At 41.4% G+C, this 20,735-nt stretch overlaps 1 protein-coding gene across 3 annotated transcripts in view; it reads left to right on the top strand.

Moving 5' to 3' along the window:
• FAR2 (fatty acyl-CoA reductase 2) overlaps positions 1 to 18,362 on the top strand; it is a 150,066-nt gene extending 131,704 nt beyond the window's left edge. For all 3 annotated transcript variants that reach the window (XM_055808836.1, XM_027782908.2, XM_005234744.4), the window contains exons 9-12: positions 3,658 to 3,829; positions 9,353 to 9,482; positions 11,255 to 11,382; positions 12,874 to 18,362. In XM_055808836.1, coding sequence (XP_055664811.1) covers positions 3,658 to 3,829; positions 9,353 to 9,482; positions 11,255 to 11,382; positions 12,874 to 13,036 — 593 coding nt within the window. In that variant the 3' untranslated portion in view covers positions 13,037 to 18,362. The remainder of the gene's footprint in view (positions 1 to 3,657; positions 3,830 to 9,352; positions 9,483 to 11,254; positions 11,383 to 12,873) is intronic.
• The last annotated feature ends 2,373 nt before the right edge of the window (positions 18,363 to 20,735 follow it).

The following is a 20,735-nucleotide window of genomic DNA, read 5'->3' on the forward strand; positions in this document are numbered from 1 at the left end:
CCACATGTACCCACAGTTTTCCTGAGAGCAGCAGGCCACAGAGAATTAGGATAGAGTATCAAAGAGCAAAGTTTTGCATATTTTTTTGCATGATTTAAGAAATTATTTTGGGAAAGTTTTATCGCATTAGGATGTTACGACTGCAGCCATCCAGTTTGAATTCTCAATTCAGTCTCCTAGCAATTTCTATTTGGTAAATACATGTAATTCTAAAATCTTCTGTAGTCATTCTGTAGGAATGACAGGGAAAGACAGCAGAGTAGGGATTCTGCAGGAGGAAAGGAGAGAAAAATTGAACAGCGAAATTGAGACTGAAGTGGGCTGAGGATGCCCTGGGTAGGGAACAGAATTGACTGAGATGGGGACATTTTGAGTACAAAGGTGATGAGTTTGGAGGGAGGTGAAAGAGATCTAGAAGATAATTATTTGAAAAATATGTCTACTTAAAAACTTATGTTTAAACGTCCATTGCAAACCAGTTTATTCTACAGATCTCCAGATACAGACAAACCTCTAGTGTTAAAAGGAACGTTAACTGACTTCTTTCTTTTCCAAATAATGCTATGCCCTGAGATTTTTTCTTACTTTCTTGTTATTTTCCTTGCTTTTTGCTGTGGTCAGACAACTGAGTATTAATCTGAAGAAGCGTATTTTGCTTTGCTGCAATGTAAGTACTCGTCTGACTTTGTGAAGTACATTTTGCAATTTCTGCTCAAAACTGAACCTTAAAGCAGGCTTTAAAACGGTGTCCAGTGTGGGAAAACTTAATTTAAACTTATCCTTGACAGTCTGCCTAGGTGAGACTACTGTCTGATTCTCCCTCTTCTGAATCTGCCTTTGGGTTGTAGAAATTGCTGCTGTGTTTTTGTGCAGGGGCAAGACCACCCACCTGCTAAATTGGTTCAGTAGCTCCTAGAGGTGATGTCTGTGGTTTGGGGTTTTCTACCGGCCTGACCCGTCTGTCTGTCTGATTCTTTCTCTCTCCCTCCAAAACAAACTGTTGGAGCGTAGGAGATTTGCTATGCTTGTGAAGTTGAACACTTCCCAGAAATTAGAAGACAGAGCAGTTGAGCTGAGTCGGTGCAAGTCAGGGTAAGGCAGGTTCGTAAAGAAAATGCCCGTAGCATTCCAAATTCCATTCCGTACCAGTCCCAAATTACGCAACACTGGTGTTTTCCTGATGTCCTTCCAGTAAGTCAAGTTGGTCTCATTGCCTTTTTATTTGCATTCTAGAACAAAACCACTGTCATTCCTGACTTTCAGAATTTTTCTTGAGTTTTCAGCAGATACCTGCTCTTGACATATGTGCTTCTCACACCAAGTAGTATCACAGCATAATACTGTCGCTCCTTTACTACAGCTGCATTCTCTGCTACAAGCCTGAAGTAACCAAGATGATAAGGGTGCTGCTGATTTGTGTGAATCTGGTGTACACCCAGTGGTCTGCATTTTCCACTTACTGATCAGTTCTTTCTTGCTATCCTGGCCAAAGATGCCAAAAATGCAAAGCGAAAAGAAAGGCAGTAATGTCTTTAACATGTTTCCAAAAGGAAACCTTCTCAACCAATTTACAGCTGAAAACTAGATTTGCATATATTAACATCACGATATGAGTAAACAGAGCTATAAATATTTGCTGCAGACAATAACAAAACTATCACAATGCCAAAATATCAGTGGTTCCCAGTTACACTGATAGGTTTCCATTAGGAAATGAAGTGACCAAATGAAACTAAATGAACTTAAATATTGATAAGCAGATTAGAGTTTGTAAATAAACTGGGATTTAAAGTGCCTGTTGGAGAAACTTCCTTAAGGGGAGAAGCAGCAGAGTTCATGGGATTGCTCTCCTGATTCATGAGCTACTTGAATGGGCACAGATATACAGCCCTCTCCAACCTGGAAGCAGATCTATTTGTATTTAAGTCAGCTGTGACTTTGTCAAAGTGTAACTGTAGTAAACGGCCACGCTGCTAACACAGATGAAAGAAACTCCTCACGCACTGCCTAGACACAAACTGTGCCAAGAGCTGGGTCAGGACAGCAGCTTCCTTCTCAGTTAGCCCATCCCAAACTGCCTATCGCCACTCCACTGCCAGGAGTAAACACCTTTCCAAATCTTCACTGAAACTGCTCCAGCAAGCCCTCCCTGCCAGGCACAACTACAGGGGAAAGACTAAATAGGATGTTTTTTGCTAATCCTTGCCATTTTGAGAGAGCGTGCTGCAAAGGATGCAAAGGATAAGATTTCCATACCGCAGCCCACAAGATGACCACAAGATAACCACATCATTGCAGTGTGGCCACGTGAAACAGAAAGGATGGCAGTCAGTTCCAGCTATTCAGATGCAAGATGAGTTTCAGGGGAGCTGTTTATCAGCCACTACATTTGCAGCATATGGGACACAAAAACAACAATGAACTTGCACTAAAACTAAATTGTATTTTGTAAAATTCTTTGTTGTCTAAACTTAGCAGCTAAGTGGCTAACAAGTGTCCTCTAACTGCTGTTACTTAGAATGAGTACAGCAAAAGTCACTACTTGAAGTGCAGTAATGAGCCGACCACAGATACATGACAGTAACTGTCTGAATATTATGATTGGAATCTGCTTATCTGAGGATGATCTGGATTTTTCTTGTGACTTGCAAATTCTCATCTGATTTGCTATTTGTAACATAAGCTTAGAAAGTAAACTATAATATGGACACAGATAGATGTCATAACTCTCAAATTCATTTTTAAAAAAGTAAAGAAAGCCCACATACTCTTCTTTGTTGAGCTCACTGGTGCTCAGAAATAGGAGCACCATCTGTTTTTCAGTCCCTAGGATGATAGCCTTATATTCAACTACTGCATTTCTATTAAGCCTCTGCAGTATGCAAATGCCCCAGATATGCATGTCTAGATGCCACTTCTGTGGCACAGTTCCAGCAAGAGCTCAGAATCAGACCAAACCTATTTCGTGCCTTAACATTCAAAGGGAATGAAAGATTACGGCCCTACCATTAGTTTTCAAGTTAATGCATGGCAATTTGCTGCTTTAGTGCATCCAGAGCTCCTCAGAAAACAGGCTGAGGTATTTGGTGTTGTGGGTCAGATGTGGTTTGAAAGGATATAACAAAGTCTTTCTGGAAGCAGCATCCTGTGAGTGCTAGCAACCTGTCCCTGACTCAGACTAATATTGACATCAGCCCTTTTGAAAATTTAATGAGAAACTAGAAATGTCATTTTTGTTTTATGCTAGCGGATAAAAGTTTGCCTTCAGTGATCTGAAGATATATTAGCACTTATCAATTTCTTTTGCATACACTGCGGGTGAAAGCAAAACTGCGGTACCTTATTTTGAAGTGTTTCAGGCTTCCACTGCCTGTTGTTCCTCCGTTACGTTTTGGTGTTTTGATAAGGAAGTTTTTGTGTGCCACTATGAAGTCTAGAGTCGGATTGTGTTTCTAATAGGCAATAGATGGCAATCAATTTTAATGCCAGAAGGGATCGTGAGATGATTCCAACCGGTGGTTACATAGTTAGCAGAACTGTAGGTTGAACATATTAAGCACTGTAACTTGGGCTTTACTGCAGCACGTTGGTATGGTTTTGCCCAACTCAACTGAAATTAAGTGCCTGACTTTAAGTTAAATGCCTGTTCCTTTACAGAGCAGTATGTTATGTCCACATTTAAAAGGAACCCACTGGAGCAGGCCTTCCGAACACCCAACGCTCATTTGACTTCCAGCTACTTGATAAATCAGTACTGGATAACCGTCAGTCACAAGGCACCGGCCATCCTCTACGACCTGTACATGAGGCTCACGGGGAGAAAGCCCAGGTAAGCAGACACATGCTTTCAGCCTCCTGCACATCTGCCACTGTCATGGAGAGCAGACCTCTAACAAGTTCTGAGACCTGGCTGCCTCAGCCTGGAGTCCCTGGTCTTTTTCCCATCTCCTCATCTGGAGGAAATTGCCAAAAAAGAAAAGGAACCGCACGGCTGTAGCTAAGTGTAGTCTAAGGTTCCCACTGTTTCCAGTACCTGGGAAACAGCACATCTTTTAAATTCAACTTTTTACACCTCAGAGGTTCCCAAGACAGAAGAGGAGGACTGGTAGTTACGCTGTCCTCTGTATAGCAAGAGTTCTGCTATTGCAACTTTCTGATGTGGTTGCCTCTATCTGTTGTGAGCTTGCATAAGGACTTGAAACCTGCAAGGTTTAGAACACTCCAGCTAATATTTTTTTTTCCCCATAAATCAGATGCATTATTATCATTTGGCAGCACTGGCTCAGCACCCTGAAATCTAGGAAGCAGTGGTTTCTGAGTGTGAATAAATCCTGAATTGTATTTACAAGGGCAGTTTATCATTGCAATTAGTATATTTGAGCTTTGGCAATGTCGTGGCTAGGAGGAACAGGCAGCACGCATGTCCCGTGTGGGTGGAATGGATGCTGGTGTAAGTAACTTGACTTGGCCAACATCCTCCTTTACTCCCTGCCACCACAGAGGAGAATTTATTGTGCAACACAGGAACGGTATGACAGCACTGTGTTGATACCAGCTGTTCTGTGCTCTTCTGCTAGTTAGAAAGCTGGCTTCAGCTGTTTGCAGGGAAATCCCTGGCTGATGTGTTACTCTGATTTCTCTCTGACATTCTGCTACACAGGGGGATTGGTCCATAAAAAACCTTCCAGTTATCCAGGAATCTAGAAATAGAAGTAAACTGAGTATGAGCAAGAACAGTTTGGAATCTGCTAACTGTTGAAATAAGCAGCAGTTAGGTCTTGGCGTTGCCATTACTATTGACATTTCTTTTCATAAAGTTGATTGGCATAAATAGCCAAATGGACATTGGCTGTAATGCTGTACTTAAACTTCAAATAGAGCTCAGCATGAACTCATGCTGAGAAAGATATCTTCTTCTGAACTTTAAGATTTGCAACCTGAGCGAACATGGCTCAGCAATGAACTTGTGAGCTCACCAAGTCTTTTATCTTTTTTTTCTTATAATTCCCCTTTTCTTTTTACATGCTACATAAGCTCATCCAGGTACTGCTGCAGTGTGGTAGAAAGCATAGTAGCAGCTCATTCATTCTTTTCTTCACTGCTACCTATAAGACATCTGTGGTCTAAGGCCACATCAAATGAAAAAAAAAAGTTGAATGTGTCAATGAACCTGCTTTAATATTTCCCTTTAATTTTTCCCTCTTCTTCAGAGAAAGCAGCTAGGCTTAACTTTCTTCCTATTTATCACTCCCTCTATAGAAGTACGAGCCATCTTCATGGCAGTTTCTTGAATTTTCTCCATGACCCTGTGCCAGGTTTGCAAGCAGAAAGGAGAAAGTTCTTTGCCAGGACCAAGACCCAAACTTCAGTTCTCTACTGTATCCATACTCAGCTCATCATAAGGTGATGGGTTATCATATAGAATAGGCTATCTGGGAGCTGGTTATGGTTCTGCAAATCTACTGTTTATTCAGGACCAGCCTATGACCTTCAATAATTTGAATTGCAGAGTAGTTCAGAGGACCTTGGTTGTAGTTCCTCCTGTAGTAACCGCATGCAGTACCCTGTTTACCAAAGGTTAGGTACAAGAGTCCTCTCCTTCAGCTTTAGCCTTTCCTATAATGCCTCTCCTGAGAAGTTAACTTTAAGTGTTAGATCATTTCAGTAAATTGCCAGATGTCTAGCAAAATTGCCCTAAACGGCTTACTGTTATTGCTGCACATCCATCCATGACTTAGAAAATAATGTGGTTTCTACCATTAGTAGCCTCCTGGGGCAATCTGTCACACCTGAGAATCTGCGCATGCAAGGCTCAGTATGGGAGCAAATAAAGCATTGCTGTAAAGAGTTTTCTAGAAAACAAGATATGTTTCTGAAATGTAATTAATCAGGCTATCAATGACAGCTAATACTTGATTTCTTCCTGTCAGTTCCTCCATAGCGGAGAATAAGATTTTCTATAAGAAATCTGAAGAAAAGCACATTTCTACTCAGTTGATGTTTTTCAGTAGACCACTCCTTCATCCAAAGCAGTCAATATTTTGAATGTGGTCATAACATTTGAGCTCAGTCAGTTAACATGAAACACAGTTTTCATACATGGCTCTTCAGATGCTTCACTTCTCTATTTGACCCATACTTTTAGCCACCCAGATACGTTGCTTTGGGTAGATCTACAGTCAGAGCTTATTCTGCCTACATTGACAGGAGGCAACGTGGATAGTCTATTTTCAGAACATAAGTAGGGACACACAGTTGATTCTCTTATCATTTTTTGATGACAGATTCCATTAGCCTTAAGTGCTTTAAAGATACTGATGGCTTTGGGGAAGCCAGTTTGAGGGGCAACTTCAGATCCTTGCAATCTAGCCATATACGTTGTTTCCCAAGTTCCTAGAAAGTACTAAAATATTTGCAAAGCTTTGACCCGTAGGACTTGCCTACACAGGCACAATCAGGAAGATTAATCTGAAGCAATTTTAAAGTCGTTTAGATAAACTGCATTCAATCAATGTGCACATAATTATTCGGAATAAAGGTTCCCTTAATCTGATGGTATGCTTTGCTTCTAAAATGAAAACCACTTTAATTCTGAGTAGGAGTGCCTGTGTAAGGTTTTAGTGCTTTTTCAATTCGCTTTGGGTAAGCTGTGCAGTTCTCCTCTGAACTGATGTACTCATTGTGTCTTTTCCTGCTATGCTTAGTGCTTATGTCGTGGCAGTCACATCTGCAGGGGGAGAGGCCAGCCTGGCACCATTCTTCCCCAGACTGCTGCCTTTTATTTGTCACAGCAACTGTGTTACCCTCTGGGCAGCTCAAAATTTCTCATGAAAATAGCTCTGTTTTCCACAGAAATCAGCCTTTTAGTGCTTTCTCTTGCCCTTATCTAGTCTGAGAGAACATGGTGTTCTCTCAAAATGGACTGAACACTGTACATCACACTTTAAAACTGCCTCCTGCAGGCCTTTTGTACTCCTGACCATTGGGACAATTGTAAAATAATCCTGCAAGGTAGGCATCCCTTTTATATACAAAAATGAGTAACAAAAAAAGGCCAAGGCAGAGGAGAGATGTGAACCTACATTACCAAAGTCACCGTTACAGTAGCTGTGCCCCTGAAGCAGCTTTCATCTTTACTGGGACACTCACACTCCAGGAAGACATTCAAACAGCTCCCCATCCACCCAAAACCAAAGCTTATGGACTTGGCTGATTTTCAAGGTCATCCACCAGGAGTGCATGCTATGAGACCCTTCCTGTATAAGGAAGGACACAAAACCCACTCCAAACAGCCACTGTATTATACAGGGAGAGGAATGGCTGAGAAAACAATTTTTTTGAGAAAGAGAGATCAAAGAAGCCCAGAGATACAAAAAGCATGCCACCAAGTTATGTGGTGTGGTTGATATTCTAGAGGGAAGGGATGCTGTCCAGAGGGAGGGACCTTGACAGGCCGGAGAGGTGGGTCCATCCGAACCTCATGAAGTTCAATAAGGCCAAGTGTAAGGTCCTGCACTTGGGTCAGGGTAATCACCCAAACTGGCAATGTGCACTCGCAGCCCAGAAAGCCAACAACATCTGGGATGCATCAACAGAAGCGTGGCCAGCAGGTCGAGGGAGGCGAGTCTCCCCCTCTACTCTGTTTTGGTGAGGGCCCACCTGGAGTGGGTTCAGCCCTGGGGCCTCCAACATAAGACAGACGTGGACCTGTTCAAGCAGGTCCAGAGGAGGACAATGAAGATGATCAGGGGCTGGAGCACTTCTGTCAGGACAGGTTGAGAGAGTTGGGGTTGTTTAGCCTGGCGAAGGCTCCAGGGAGACCATATAGTGACCTGGTACTTAAAGGGGGCCTACAGGAAAGATGGGGAGGGACTCTTTATCACAGAGTGTAGTAATGGGGGGGGGGGGGGGGGGACGTGGGTAGTGGGTAAACAGTTTTAAAACTGGAAGAGGGTAGATTTAGATTAAATATTAGGAAGAAGTTTGTTACTCTGAGGGTGGTGATACACTGGAGCAGGTTGCCCAGAGAGGTTGTGGATGCCCCAGTCCCTGGAAGTGGTCAAAGCCAGGCTGGATGGGGTTTTGAGCAACCTGGTCTAGTGGAAGGTGTCCCTGCAGGGGAGTTGGAACTAGCTGGTCTTTAATGTCCCTGCCCAAAGCATTCTACGATTCTATGATTATATCTGAAAAACCGAAGATGAGCAACTTACTTCAGAGCTTGTCCATGCTGCAGATGCAGTCACCTCTGTACTGGAGGTAGCTCCAAAAATCAAAGCTCTGCTTTGGGAGCCAACTCAGGCTTGAGAACATTAGAGAACTTGTGTGGTAGTGTTGTGGTTTAACCCCAGCCAGTAACTAAGTACCACACAGCCGCTCGGTCACTCCCCGCCCTGGTGAGATGGGGAAGAAAACTGGAAAAAAAGTTAAAACCTATGAGCTGAGGTAAGAACAGTTTAATAAAACATATAATGATGATGATAATAATAACAATATAACATAAAATAATAGTGATCATGTTAATAATAAATAATAATAACAAAATGTAAAAAGAGAGAGGAATAAACCCCGAGAAAAGCAAGTGATGCACAATACAGTTGCTCACCACCCACTGACCGATGGCCCAGCCAGTCCCCGACCAGCGACTGGCCCCTTCCAGTCACCTCCCCCCAGTCTATACACTGAGCATGACATTCTATGGTATGGAATATCCCTTTGGCTAGTTCAGGTCAGCTGTCCCGGCTCTGCTCCCTCCCGGCTTCTTGTGCACCTGCTCACTGGCAGAGCGTGGGAAGCTGAAAAGTCCCTGACTTGGAGTACGCACTGCTCAGCAACAGCAAAACATCAGTGTGTTACCAACATTATTCTCATACTAAATCCAAAACAGTGCTGTACCAGCTACTAGAAAGAAAAATTAACTCTATCCCAGCTGAAAGCAGGAGACAGGTAGAAAGAGAGGTCTCCACATCAGGAAGCAAGCAATATACCTTTGTGGGTCTGCAGTGTGCTGTGCAGGCTCACTACTAGTTCCAATGGGCTCTTCACCTCGTACATGGTACATGATGTAGATATGGCCTCCAACCCTTGTTTGGTTCAGACCTGTAAGTTAGGCATCAGTTCTGCCCTGGGAAATGCATATTTGCATCCACGTTTAGGCCGCTAATAGAAGCTGGTTAACTGGAGACCTCGGCTGGAGCAGTTAGACTTGCTGAGCAGGTTCTGTACCTTTGCAGTGCTGATGAGGAATTGCAATGCCTGTTCATCTGGCTTGGTGAAAACACCTACAGAGCAAATCAACAGGTTTTGCATAAGGTCAGAATTCCTCTCCACCTCTGACAATCCTCCTGTTTTGCAGAATGATGAAGATTATCAATCGACTACACAAGTCTATGCTGCTCCTGCAGTATTTCTCCACTCAGTCCTGGGACTGGTCTTCAGATAATATGAATATGTTAATGAGTCACCTTAACACAGAGGATAAAAAGGTATGTCCTGAATATGGATTACTAATCTCCAGTTCTGTTCATCTGCAGCAATTATTTTTGGTGTACCACATGACATTCAGATGACTGGAATTGAATTTAACCTGTAATAACTTATTTCCTCCTTGTTTTATTAAATCACTTCTCAGAAACCTTCCATTTATTACAGGAGAATGTTTTCTCCTGAGGTGTGTTGCTCTTTGTCAGGTCAATCACTGAATTCTTTCCAGTTAACGTGGCAGCTGTGGTGGGTGATCTAGATGGAAATTTGACATTTTCATCCATTGGTTTTAATGGGCACTGCACAGGGAAATTTAGTTAACACATAGTGTCTTTCACTGAACAATATAATAAAAGTTCCTGTTTTATTCAAGTCCCCAAAGATATGTTGTAGTCTTAATAAGTTTGAAATACTCCTTAGGAATGGGATTGCAACTGAAAAACTGAATGAATACAAAAAGTAGACTTGTGACAAGCTTGAATGCACCTTTGGTCAGTATCTCCTTGCAAAGAGACACAGGTGTTCACATCAAATTGGCCTCAGTCACATCATAAAATTCTTGCACAGACTCCCAGTAGCAGAATCAAGAGTTTTATTCCCTAGTCTGCAGAGGGAGTGCATGTAGCAAATTCTGACCTGTAAGGGCAGTGGCAGAGCTCTGACTACAGCAGATGCAGAGGGAACCTAAATAGTATGATAGGAGCTAGTTCTGAGGCATATAAAAAATTACAGCATCAAGGCCTGAGTGCAAGCTAGACAGAGTTTCAAGCTTACCAAGCTGCTTATGAGAACTTTGTGAGATGCACTGCATCCAGTGGTGCCACACTGGGAGCAGTGCTCAAGCTAGATAGTTTGTGGGCAGCACACTTGGCTATACATATCTGACAGACGCTGGGATCTGCACAGTAGCCAGCCCCCTGTGTTAGACCGAGTTAGCTAACCCCTCTCTGCCCAAGCTATTGCTGGTCTGATACCAAAGCACTTAGACCACATCCAATGGCCTGGATGGGCACGGCAGTTAAAGGAAGGTATTTTTCTGAGTATCTTCCCATTAAGGCCCTGTAAATAAAAAATACCATTCACTTCGCTCATTCATTTAAAAAAAATAAATCTTGACAACAAAACCTCTTCCTCTTTACAAATCCTTTCTTTGCTCAAATAGACAGACAACCGCCTGAGAGCTTGCTAACAGTTTTTCCAGTACAAGCATCTGAAACTAACTGCAGTAATTAGCTCTAAAATTAGATATTTTTTTTATGCCAAACACAACAGTAACCCATTTCTTGGACTTCTGTCGGTCTAGCTGCCATGAGAGAAGGCATCCAAGCAGAGAGTAGTACTGACGTAGAGGCACGCATTGACTCAATGTCCAGTTCATTTATTTACATATAATTCTAGTGACACATCGAAAACTGCATGGAGGTTTTCATATGAATCCATTCACCTGAGTGGAATGTCATTTTTCTTCCACAACTGTGTGTGCGTACGTATGTGTGCAAATACGTGTATTTATGCAAAAATTGCCACCTGCAAGACAAACTTACCTTTATTTTCTGCCAGCTAGCACTACATTTCTGCCTGCTTTTCCCAGATTCCCAGCTGGGTAAGACATTAATTGATAGCTGTGAAATATAGTCTGTTAGTGCCCACATCTTCTTGGAAACTTGGCTTTAAGAACTTCAGACAGGAATGGAGGTCAATAAAGAATTGATGCTTAAAGTAAATTTGGTCTGAATCCTGAAAATAACTTCTGCTCTTTGTCTTTAAATCCCAGTTATACAACTTTGATGTTCGTCAGCTGCACTGGTCAGAATACATTGAAAGCTACTGCCTAGGTGCTAAGAAGTACTTGCTAAATGAGGATATGGCTGGCATTCCAGCAGCAAAGCAGCACTTACGAAAGTAAGTCATACTCAGCGACAAGAGCTCTTGGCTACCTTGAACAGCTTTTGAGGAAAATTATTCTAGTTACCTTGCAGTAATTACTGTTGAATAATGTGGATATAAACATATCATAATTTGTTTCTTATGGCAGAGGACTGTCAGTACTTCATTTTTCCACCCCATAAGAAAAGGAGGGCTTTTGATGACACTAACAATTAGAGGTAGTTATTACACCTTCCCAGCAGGTGACCAAGTAACAAAATTACAGTTCATAAGAGGAATACGTGGATACAGATGACCTTGATCATTCAGAATTACAATAACAAAATAAGGGTCGGGATTAAATTTGGTGATGTTCCTAGAAGTTTTTAGTAATTCAAAGATATTGCATAAAAGCTTTAAGCATTTCTATGATTTTATATTTCATTTTAAAGACGAAGTTTCTAATTCCTTGGGGGTAATGGGCAAAAAATCTTCAAAATCAGTGGAAAGCTTATGCATTTAATCCCTGGTGACAGTTTAAGAGAGTCTCAGTGAGCCATTTGAGATTATCCTTCTATTCAGTTAAAATTATGCTCTTCTTCTCCAGCCCTTTTACTGAGAAGTGGAGACAAAAGGAGAAGTAGCAGCTCTCTTGGAGTAAGAAACTGGTTGTTTCCTTTAAGAAAACCAGTCTTGTGTACTTTAAATGCTAGAAGCATAAAACAGGCTGTTGCCATAGCAAGGAATCCTAAACAAGTTCTTTATTCGTGGGTCATTTTAAAGGATTTATAAGAACCTCTGTAACAGGCTCATAACTGCCTCATAGTCCAAACAGGCAGACTCTTACAAAAATTAAACCAGTCCTGGGGACATTAGGTACAAAGTTTTTGTCCCTTGGACACTGAGAAACTGAGAACTGCAGAAACTTTTGCTTGAGAGAAAGAGGACAGAATGATTAGCATCTTAAAGTTCCATTAATACCATTTAAATATATGGTGCAAACTCCATCTCCCCCCACCCTCCAAAACCCCAGTGCTGCAGTACTGCAAAAGTGAAGACCATTTTTGACAATTGTCATTAAAGGCAAGGTTTCACCCAAATAGGAGAACACTATTCATCAGCTGCTGCAAAGGTCCTCTAGCCTGGTACCAATCCTGCAAAGTAAAAAATAGCCAACACACCCAAACAGAACAGAAAGTGTTGGAACTAGACTATCATAAAGAAAAAACTCTCAGTATGACTTCTGTGTGCTCTCATTTCAAACCAGAACAGAACAAGAGAGATTTGCAATACAGGTATTCCACCTATCCCAATAATTATTTGCTATACTCTGACTTCAACGTAGCTTTTGCAAGACAGTAGGGACATCTTAGGCACAAGTTTTTCACTAAAATAGAAATGGCAAAAAGCCCAAGGGCCACTGGTAAACAGGATTTATTACAAAATTACCTGTAGCAAATGAAGCAAGCTGGTAAGCCTTTTGTTGTTTTCATCTTCCTCCCCAAGACGCCTCTTTCTCTTTCTCAGGCTGAGGAACATCCGATATGCATTCAACACCACCCTCCTTGTGATCATCTGGCGCATTTTCATTGCAAGGTCACAGATGGCTCGAAACATCTGGTACTTTGTGGTGAGCCTCTGCTACAAGTTCCTTTCCTACTTCAGGGCATCCAGCACCCTCAGGCACTGAAGCCATCCATCAGAGCAGCCAGCCTCTTCCAGAAGGACCTCCATCTCCTCCTAATCAGCAACTGTGGGCATCGGGGTCTGAAAGTAGCAGAAAAACCCACTCCCTCCAACAGCAGCCTGCATTTACTGTGCACTGTTATGTTCACCTTTTTAGTTTTACCTAATGCTTTAATACATGGTGGTCTTTCTTCCATAGGACCAGGCCAATTTTTTAAGCCATAACTGAAGCTTTAGGAACAGGTCAAGCTGGAACCATTCATCTAGAGTCTCATGTGCAAGAGTAAGGATTAACCAAAGTCATGGTCTTCCCACGTACTACCTAAGCTATCTTAATCCCATCCTCTTCCTCAAAAAAGGCAAATTTAAAGCGTACAACCTTGGACAAAAAAGGATGCCATCAGAGAAGACCCAGCCAAGGAAATTAAGGAAATTAACCTGTAAAAGGTCTTCCTAAAGAGGCTGTTCCTTCATTCTCATTCAGTGAAATGGTACCTTATTAAAAAACATGATTTCACATTTTCAGTTTTTCAAAACTTAGAGGGACAAAACAACCAGTTACACTGGGCCAGTGAGCACACTGAACAGTTTTCAGATCCTGTCTTATACTGCTACTGAGGACTGATACTTTCAAGCCATAACTCAAGACAGACATAGAATTCATGTACCTGTGTTAACTCTACCCACTCACAAGCTGCTTTCTTATGGAGAGGTTTTTTTTCTCTCTGTGGTTAAGGTTGCAATCTATTAAAAAGCCCTGTTCTTGCATTTATCACGTTTGCTTGGAATTTTTTTTTTGGCTTGAAAAATGCTGTATTTAATCTGAGAATGAAGAGAAGGCTTCTTAAAAGATTGAAGAAGAATTCAGAAACTCTTTGTTATTTCCAAGGTCTTTTTCCCCCTTGGATTTGTCTGCAGAAAACCTCTCTCCCTGTAGCTCAAAAACAGCCTGATGCTGTCCTTCACGCTTTCATTACAGCTACATCACTTTGCAGTTGATCACTTCCACTGGCAAAGAAAGTGTAAAGATATGTATGGAGGAACGCATTGGGCCAGTTCTGCTGCCACTCCTGTCATTAGGAATTTAAAAAGTCTGAGATTTGTTTTTGCTGAGAATAGGTTAATGGTTGGACTCAATGATCTTAAAGGTCTTTTCCAACCTAAGCAATTCTATGATTCTATGACTTCTGTATAACAACAGTCATGCACTGTGAAGGCAATGCGTTTTGTCCTACATTGTTGTTTAGAAAGGAACCCAAGGACCTTCCAAACACTTATGGCTATTGGAGATACTTGTTTCACCTATTGAAGTACGAATGCCATTGGGGGAAAGAGAGCCTTCTTCAAAGTAGCTGGTGCAACAACGGCCTCAGTGCAACAGCAACAATTTTATCATGCTATCAGATTTTCAAAGTCACATCTAATATTGGAATATTTTTTATTCAGATAACACTGAATAAGCACTTTACGATTACCAGGCTTAAAAGCAGCTAGTTTTTGAAACAATGCAGCATCCAGTTGCTCTAGTCTTGTATCATCCTAGCTGTCTGGAAAAGTAATGCTACATGGGAAAAAAAAAATGACACAGTTGCTCTTTTGAGAGCCAAGAATAGCAGAGTATTTACAAAGCTGACATTCTTCAAAAAGTATACTTGTTTTTGGCAGTGAATGCAAAAGCAAGTTATGATGACAGTATATTTATATCTTAGGCCTCCAAGCTAGTTCAGAAGTATTTCTAAAGGTGCAAGGAATTAATCTTGTCCTGTATGCCCCAGAGGTCTAGATTCAAGCAATTGCCAAAGGATGTCTGCAACAGAACCCGACCAGAAACATGGTGTCCACAACAGCAGGGCTCTGGCATTCCCTAGCAAAGGCTCCTGTGTTTGTCACACACTACATCTGATCTACGCTTAATTAGGTCAAGCACCCAGTTTGCAAAGATGCAAAATTTTTAAGCTCTTGCCTTGAAAATGTACTTTCAAAATGAAACTGTGCTGGTTGTTAGCTATGTGTTTTCCAACTTCAGACAGCCGGCAGTGCATGCTGTGCATTGCACATTAGCAAGGTGTTGCTGCCTGGGAAACTAGGAGCTCCAGGTTCAGGTACTGGGGACCAGACCTTTCATGTATAGTGCTTCCATAGCAGTGTATGTGGTGAAGGTTAGCTGCATTACGCTTTGCTAACTTGTTGATGCAAAGACTGTGGCTACCTTGGCAGGGTGAGGCAGGTTGCTGTTCGGATTCCTCTAGGAAGACTGCATTCCCCCAAGTACATAATCAGGTCATCAGCCAGCTTCCAGTCTTCTCATAGGAAAGGCTACATAACAAAACAACACTGCAGATTATTTTGAAACAAAATTCCATTAAAAAATGAGGAAAGAGTTTCAACTCATACCCTAAAAGTCTTTTTAAGTGCCTGCCTTATGTACAATGAGAAGCAACAGCCAAGGGGATCATAAGTCTTATGCTGTGCACGTGACAGACAAAAACTTGAGTCTCACAGAAAAGTCAAATACTGCAGACCTGTTACACCTACGATGTCTGGTCTACATCAGCTAGGTCTACTATGAGTAAAGTGTCCTGCCTTCTCTTCCCCAATGCTAGTCATGCCATGCATTCCTCGCCTATGCCTGTAGGCATTCACAGCTATTTGCACAGGCTGTATTGTCCCAACAAGTCTGAGATGCATCTTTGCTCACCTGAGCATATCCAGACCTGTTTTCTGCACATGCAAAAAAAGATGCTTCAGGGTTTCACTCAGAACAATGGTGGTATCGCGTTTTAAAACTGTTCAACATTCTGCTGAAGGTAACAGCCACAGCAAAGCTACTATGCAGCCCTGAAAAAGCAGCAAGAACTGCTTGGGATGTTGTCGAACCATAGCCGTTGCAGATGGTGTAAGCCCTTCTGGAGACCTTTCATAGCCCACGTGGCATTGCCAGCAGCTGGCTCCAGAGCTCTGGCCTTGCCTGGGCAGGGATCAAGCTTTTCTTAACACAGACATAACATGCAGCAAAACTTGAATCCATTTTCTTGTGGCTTGAGGTGTTTTCAGGTGATTGTCTGAACCACAGAAATATTTCCAAAAAACCTCAATGCAGAGACTGACACGTGGCCACGGCCTTTGGTTGCCAGTCGGGACTGTCATCACGGACAGCTGGACCTGGCATAAGTACTTGTTCTCACCTCAAACAGTGACTTTATCTTTGATATTTTACTATGTGCTCCTCAGTGTATTTGTATGTGCTCTGAAAAACCCCAAGCCTTGGGGAAAATATCTAAAAGAGACACTGAGTGACAGCCATGTCTTTTCTTCCCTATTCTCTCTCTTGCTCTTTCACGTATACTCAACAAGCTTTTGACAAAAAGAAAAGCCAAATACGGTTGTTATTAATTTGAAGTGGAGGCCCTGTGGTGACCATGCACAAATCAACGTGAACAGCTCAGGAGCGGGTGTTACTCATGGCTGAAGGCTAGAGCTTTTAATACCTGTAAAGGTTGAAGCAGGACTCGAGGTTGGGTCTTTTCCCCCTACAGAGGCAGCATGGTCAGGGGGCTGTGGGGAGGACAGAGGAGAAGGAGGTGCATTCCTGCAGCCTCTGCTGATGGGCAGCAGAAGCATTGCTAGGCCCAGAGCATCCAGCTCAACGAAGCAAAGGGGGCTCAAGGGACCAGAGAAGTATGAGCTGCCAAACTCGGAGGACTCTGCCTCCCAAGGAGTGGGGGAAGAGTGCCATCAGCGTTTTGTTGTCAGTTTGGTCTCGTAATAGCACATAATGAATCCTTCCCCCAGCTACCAACAGGCAGCATAGAGAACAATACTGGCAGCCCTTCTGCACCACCACAAAAGAAAATACCTGCCACAAGACAGTATAATGGGATTATTTGTACCCTATGAACTTGCAGTGTATCTGCCCCTTCGCGGTGTCAGAAGCCTGCAGTGCTGCTACAGAAATAACATGGACCACTGCTGAACCCAATGTACTAATGTTTTGTTAATACTGTGCATATACACTAGTCTGTAGGCTATAGCTGTGAACTGCTGTGCAAAAGCAATGATACACTGAATATCATTTCACTGTTAAAGAGCAATGGGCATAAGCTTGCAATTAAGAAGTAGCTTTTTAAAAATTAAATTGTGATAACAAAAAAAAAAAAAAAACCAACATTCACAAATCCCTAAAGTTAATCTGAGTTTAAACTGCCTTTTGACTGACTACCAAAGCTGTTTATCTCCAGCATGTCTGTTACCAAAAAAAAAAAAAATTTCTTACCCCTCCACCCTCTATCCCAACAACTTTGTTAAGAAAATAAAATTCTTTCTTGGTAGAGGCAGCAGGGGCTAACAGACATACTGGTATATTACAGGTTGTTGGCCCATTACCCACCTCCTGAAGAAATTTGTTATTTTACATTTTCTAAGAAAACATTATTATATATTCCTGTGTATATAGTTACATCTTTCGGCACCAGCCTTCTCATACAACATACAGAGATGGTAAAAGTAGTAGAGCTCATATTGAAATGCCAGGCTGTACTTGTTTGGTATGCACTGTTCCAATTCAGTTTAAGATGAAGTGATTAAAACCTACCCTAGTTTCCATTGTAAAGGAAACCTGACCTGTAGTACTATTACTCAAATCATCCTCATGAATAAGCAACTGGGAAAAGAGGGAGGGGGGCATTCTTTTGTTTGTAAATAAGCTACAGCTTCATGGTTGAAAGCATGCTGTTGCTTTTCCAGCGTTGATGTTCTGCCGCAGAAAGCAAGGATGAACTTATATTACAATTGGACCCTTTATTCTAGTGCAGAGTAAATAACATTCTGTACATTCCCCAGAAGTTAAATGGTGAACATCCCATTACATGGTGCTAAATATCAGTATGAAGGTGGTACAGACTAACTTAAGAGAATTAAAAAAAAAAATAGGTATTTGGGGAATAATTTAAAGATGTACTATCCCACTTTTCTCTATTGCTTGAAAGTCAACTATGAATTGAGTTGGTTTGTTCAGATTAACATGAAAACTACTTATAAAAAGTTTCTTGTCTTTACATAATCTCAGCAGACCCCAGTTTATAGTAAAATCTGTACTCTTCCACTCTCCAAAGTTTATACGGCTCTATCTGCTATTTCTATTCTCTTGTTAGCTACAAGACCACTTACTGTTACAAATCTTAATTACAAAGTTTCTAATGTTAAGATGTAATCTTTTGAGCTCTCGAATCATATAAAATGGTAAAGTCACAAATTATGAGAACCTCAGCCATAAAATTGTTAATATGATGTTTATGTTATTTTAAACATTTAATAAAACAAAATATTTTAAACCTATGGTCACTTTGCATCCCTTAAGTTGTTAAAGGAGATGGCTACTTGCTGTCCATCTTGCTGAACTCGCAGTTCAGAACAGGCTGCATCAATACCACATCTGTATAGAGCTGTACCACAGCTGTACCACAGCTGTACCACAGCTGCCGGTGTCCCAGCCTGCGTGGCCCGGCAGCCCCACCTACAGGCAGCTGCCCGCACAGGCAAGGAGAGGGAAAACAAGGAGGGGGCGATCCACGCTTTTAAAAGCAGTGCCTATAAGACTTTAACCCGGATACGTAGGACCTGGAAGGGTCCATCTCTGATAAGTGTCCTCCAGAAAGCGATAGGGACAGGTCTTCAGCAAGGACAAGTTGGTAATAACCCAACCAACTTCCTGAACAACATCCCATTTGCACCTGAGAATATTACCCCAATTTCTTAGTTTTACAAGGTAGATAAGGATGTGAATTTACACTTGGTATGAATACCATAATGCTCCATAATATTAATCTGGCATAAAAAGCTTTTAAAGTCTCAAGAAGTATCGTATGCTTTTATTTCAAGACCTCAGCACAAGGTGAGAAAAGTTTTAAAATGTTATTGCATAGGCATGCCTGGAAGGGTGAGAAATAATCATGGTTTATATGTGTTTCCAAGAAGTGTACACAGCAATGCTTCAGGCTGTTGGGTAAACCTAACCTAGCAATTCTCAGGATTGCCAAGAACATTCTGACTTTATGACAACTGTGCTTTACATGATGTCTCCAAAACCATTTGGAAGCAGCAGCACAGTAAGATAATGAAATCACCTTGACAGAGAGCAGGAGTAACTTGAAAGTTGTTTGTTTTACAAGTAGAACAGTTGTTGCCTTTTCCAGTTTGGGGGGGGGGGGGGGGAATAATTCTTTCTTACTGAAATAAAATCTTCACGGTTGGGAACTTCAACAGTCAAAAATCTCAAGGTGCCCAATGCAAGGACACTGTCTGAAGGTGGCACTCTGTCAGTGTATTTGTGGACAAAGAGAATGTCACATCCCTCTGAGGTCTCAGCTATCAATTCTTCAAGAAAGGAAAAAAAAAAAAAATACCAGCCACTGCTTGTATTTTATCATTAAAGCTTTAGTCTAGAAAATGTTTCCAGCTATCTGCATTGGAAGAGCCTGAAATGAAAACACCTCCCTTCCCTTGGCTGCTCCAGCAATTCTGCTTTCAAGTACATAGGCACAGCACAGCCTAGCACCAGTCCACTCACATTCCCCCTAGCTGGCCTGCTAGATCTTGGCTCATTCCCCAACACTTCAGGAAGATTCATGACAGGATTATCTGCGCTTCTTCCAGTGCTCAGCGGGATCACAGCGGGATCAGACACCCTGAGCACTGAGCACAAACTGTAATTGTTCTGTGTGTCAGTACTTCCATTTTAATTCCAGTGACTGCAATGCCTTGCAGTAATCTCATTTTCAGAAACTTTTAATGTTATATGTATGCATATATTTCTAGATACACATGTATAATAAATAATACGTATATTATGTCTCAAGACAGGACTGGTCAAAATCTTTGGCATTTATATATCTATGAATGAATATACAAGTCACAGACACACGCATACAATTTTGGAAAGGAGGAAAGAGGCAGATCTAATCTGAGTAGGGCCAAATCCCCGTATGGCTGGGCTTCTGGTAAGGGAGAGGAAGAGAGTTTTAATATCAATCGCCATTACAATTAGTTGCAACAGGTGGGTAGCAAGGTGCAAGCATGCTGTAAATAGTGGTATGCTGTGCACTGCCAATAGATGTAATGGGAAACTAATTTAACAGAAAATGTAGCCAGAGCTGCCTTAATTTCAGTATAAAAGTAGGCCATATCTTACCTAATTTTTCAAATCATACATACTCAGTGACCAAAACTTTTAGCTTTTTTTTCCCCAGACAGTATTTTGAATGCTAGAAGTTAAAATGTATTTCAAAAACATCTGTTGCTAAATTCCAGCGGGGCTATGGGGGACCAAGACTTGGAGATGGTAGATGTGGATGGATTAGTATTTTTCAGTTTTGGTCCAACACTATTCAAGAAAAAAAGCATTTCATTATCATAATTTTTTTAAAAAACAAGTTTGTTAGTTTTCAAAAAAATTTTTTATCAAAAAGCACACTATGAAATATTTTCACCATGTATTATTGATAAAAATGTTTTTGTCAAGAGATCACTGTACTAACTCCTTTCCAAAAATCTTATTTTTTGTAGAAAATTTATCATCCTGGACTCATTTCACCAAATTGCAAATATATTTTCCTTTAGATTTCTCCAAAAGGCTTTTCTTTTTTTGTTAATTGAGAAACTACATACCTTGATAAAAGCAAAACGGAACCAACCATACAAACTGAAAA

This window comes from Falco peregrinus, chromosome 6 (genome assembly GCF_023634155.1).
Source record: "Falco peregrinus isolate bFalPer1 chromosome 6, bFalPer1.pri, whole genome shotgun sequence".
In the NCBI taxonomy this organism is placed as follows: domain Eukaryota; kingdom Metazoa; phylum Chordata; class Aves; order Falconiformes; family Falconidae; genus Falco; species Falco peregrinus.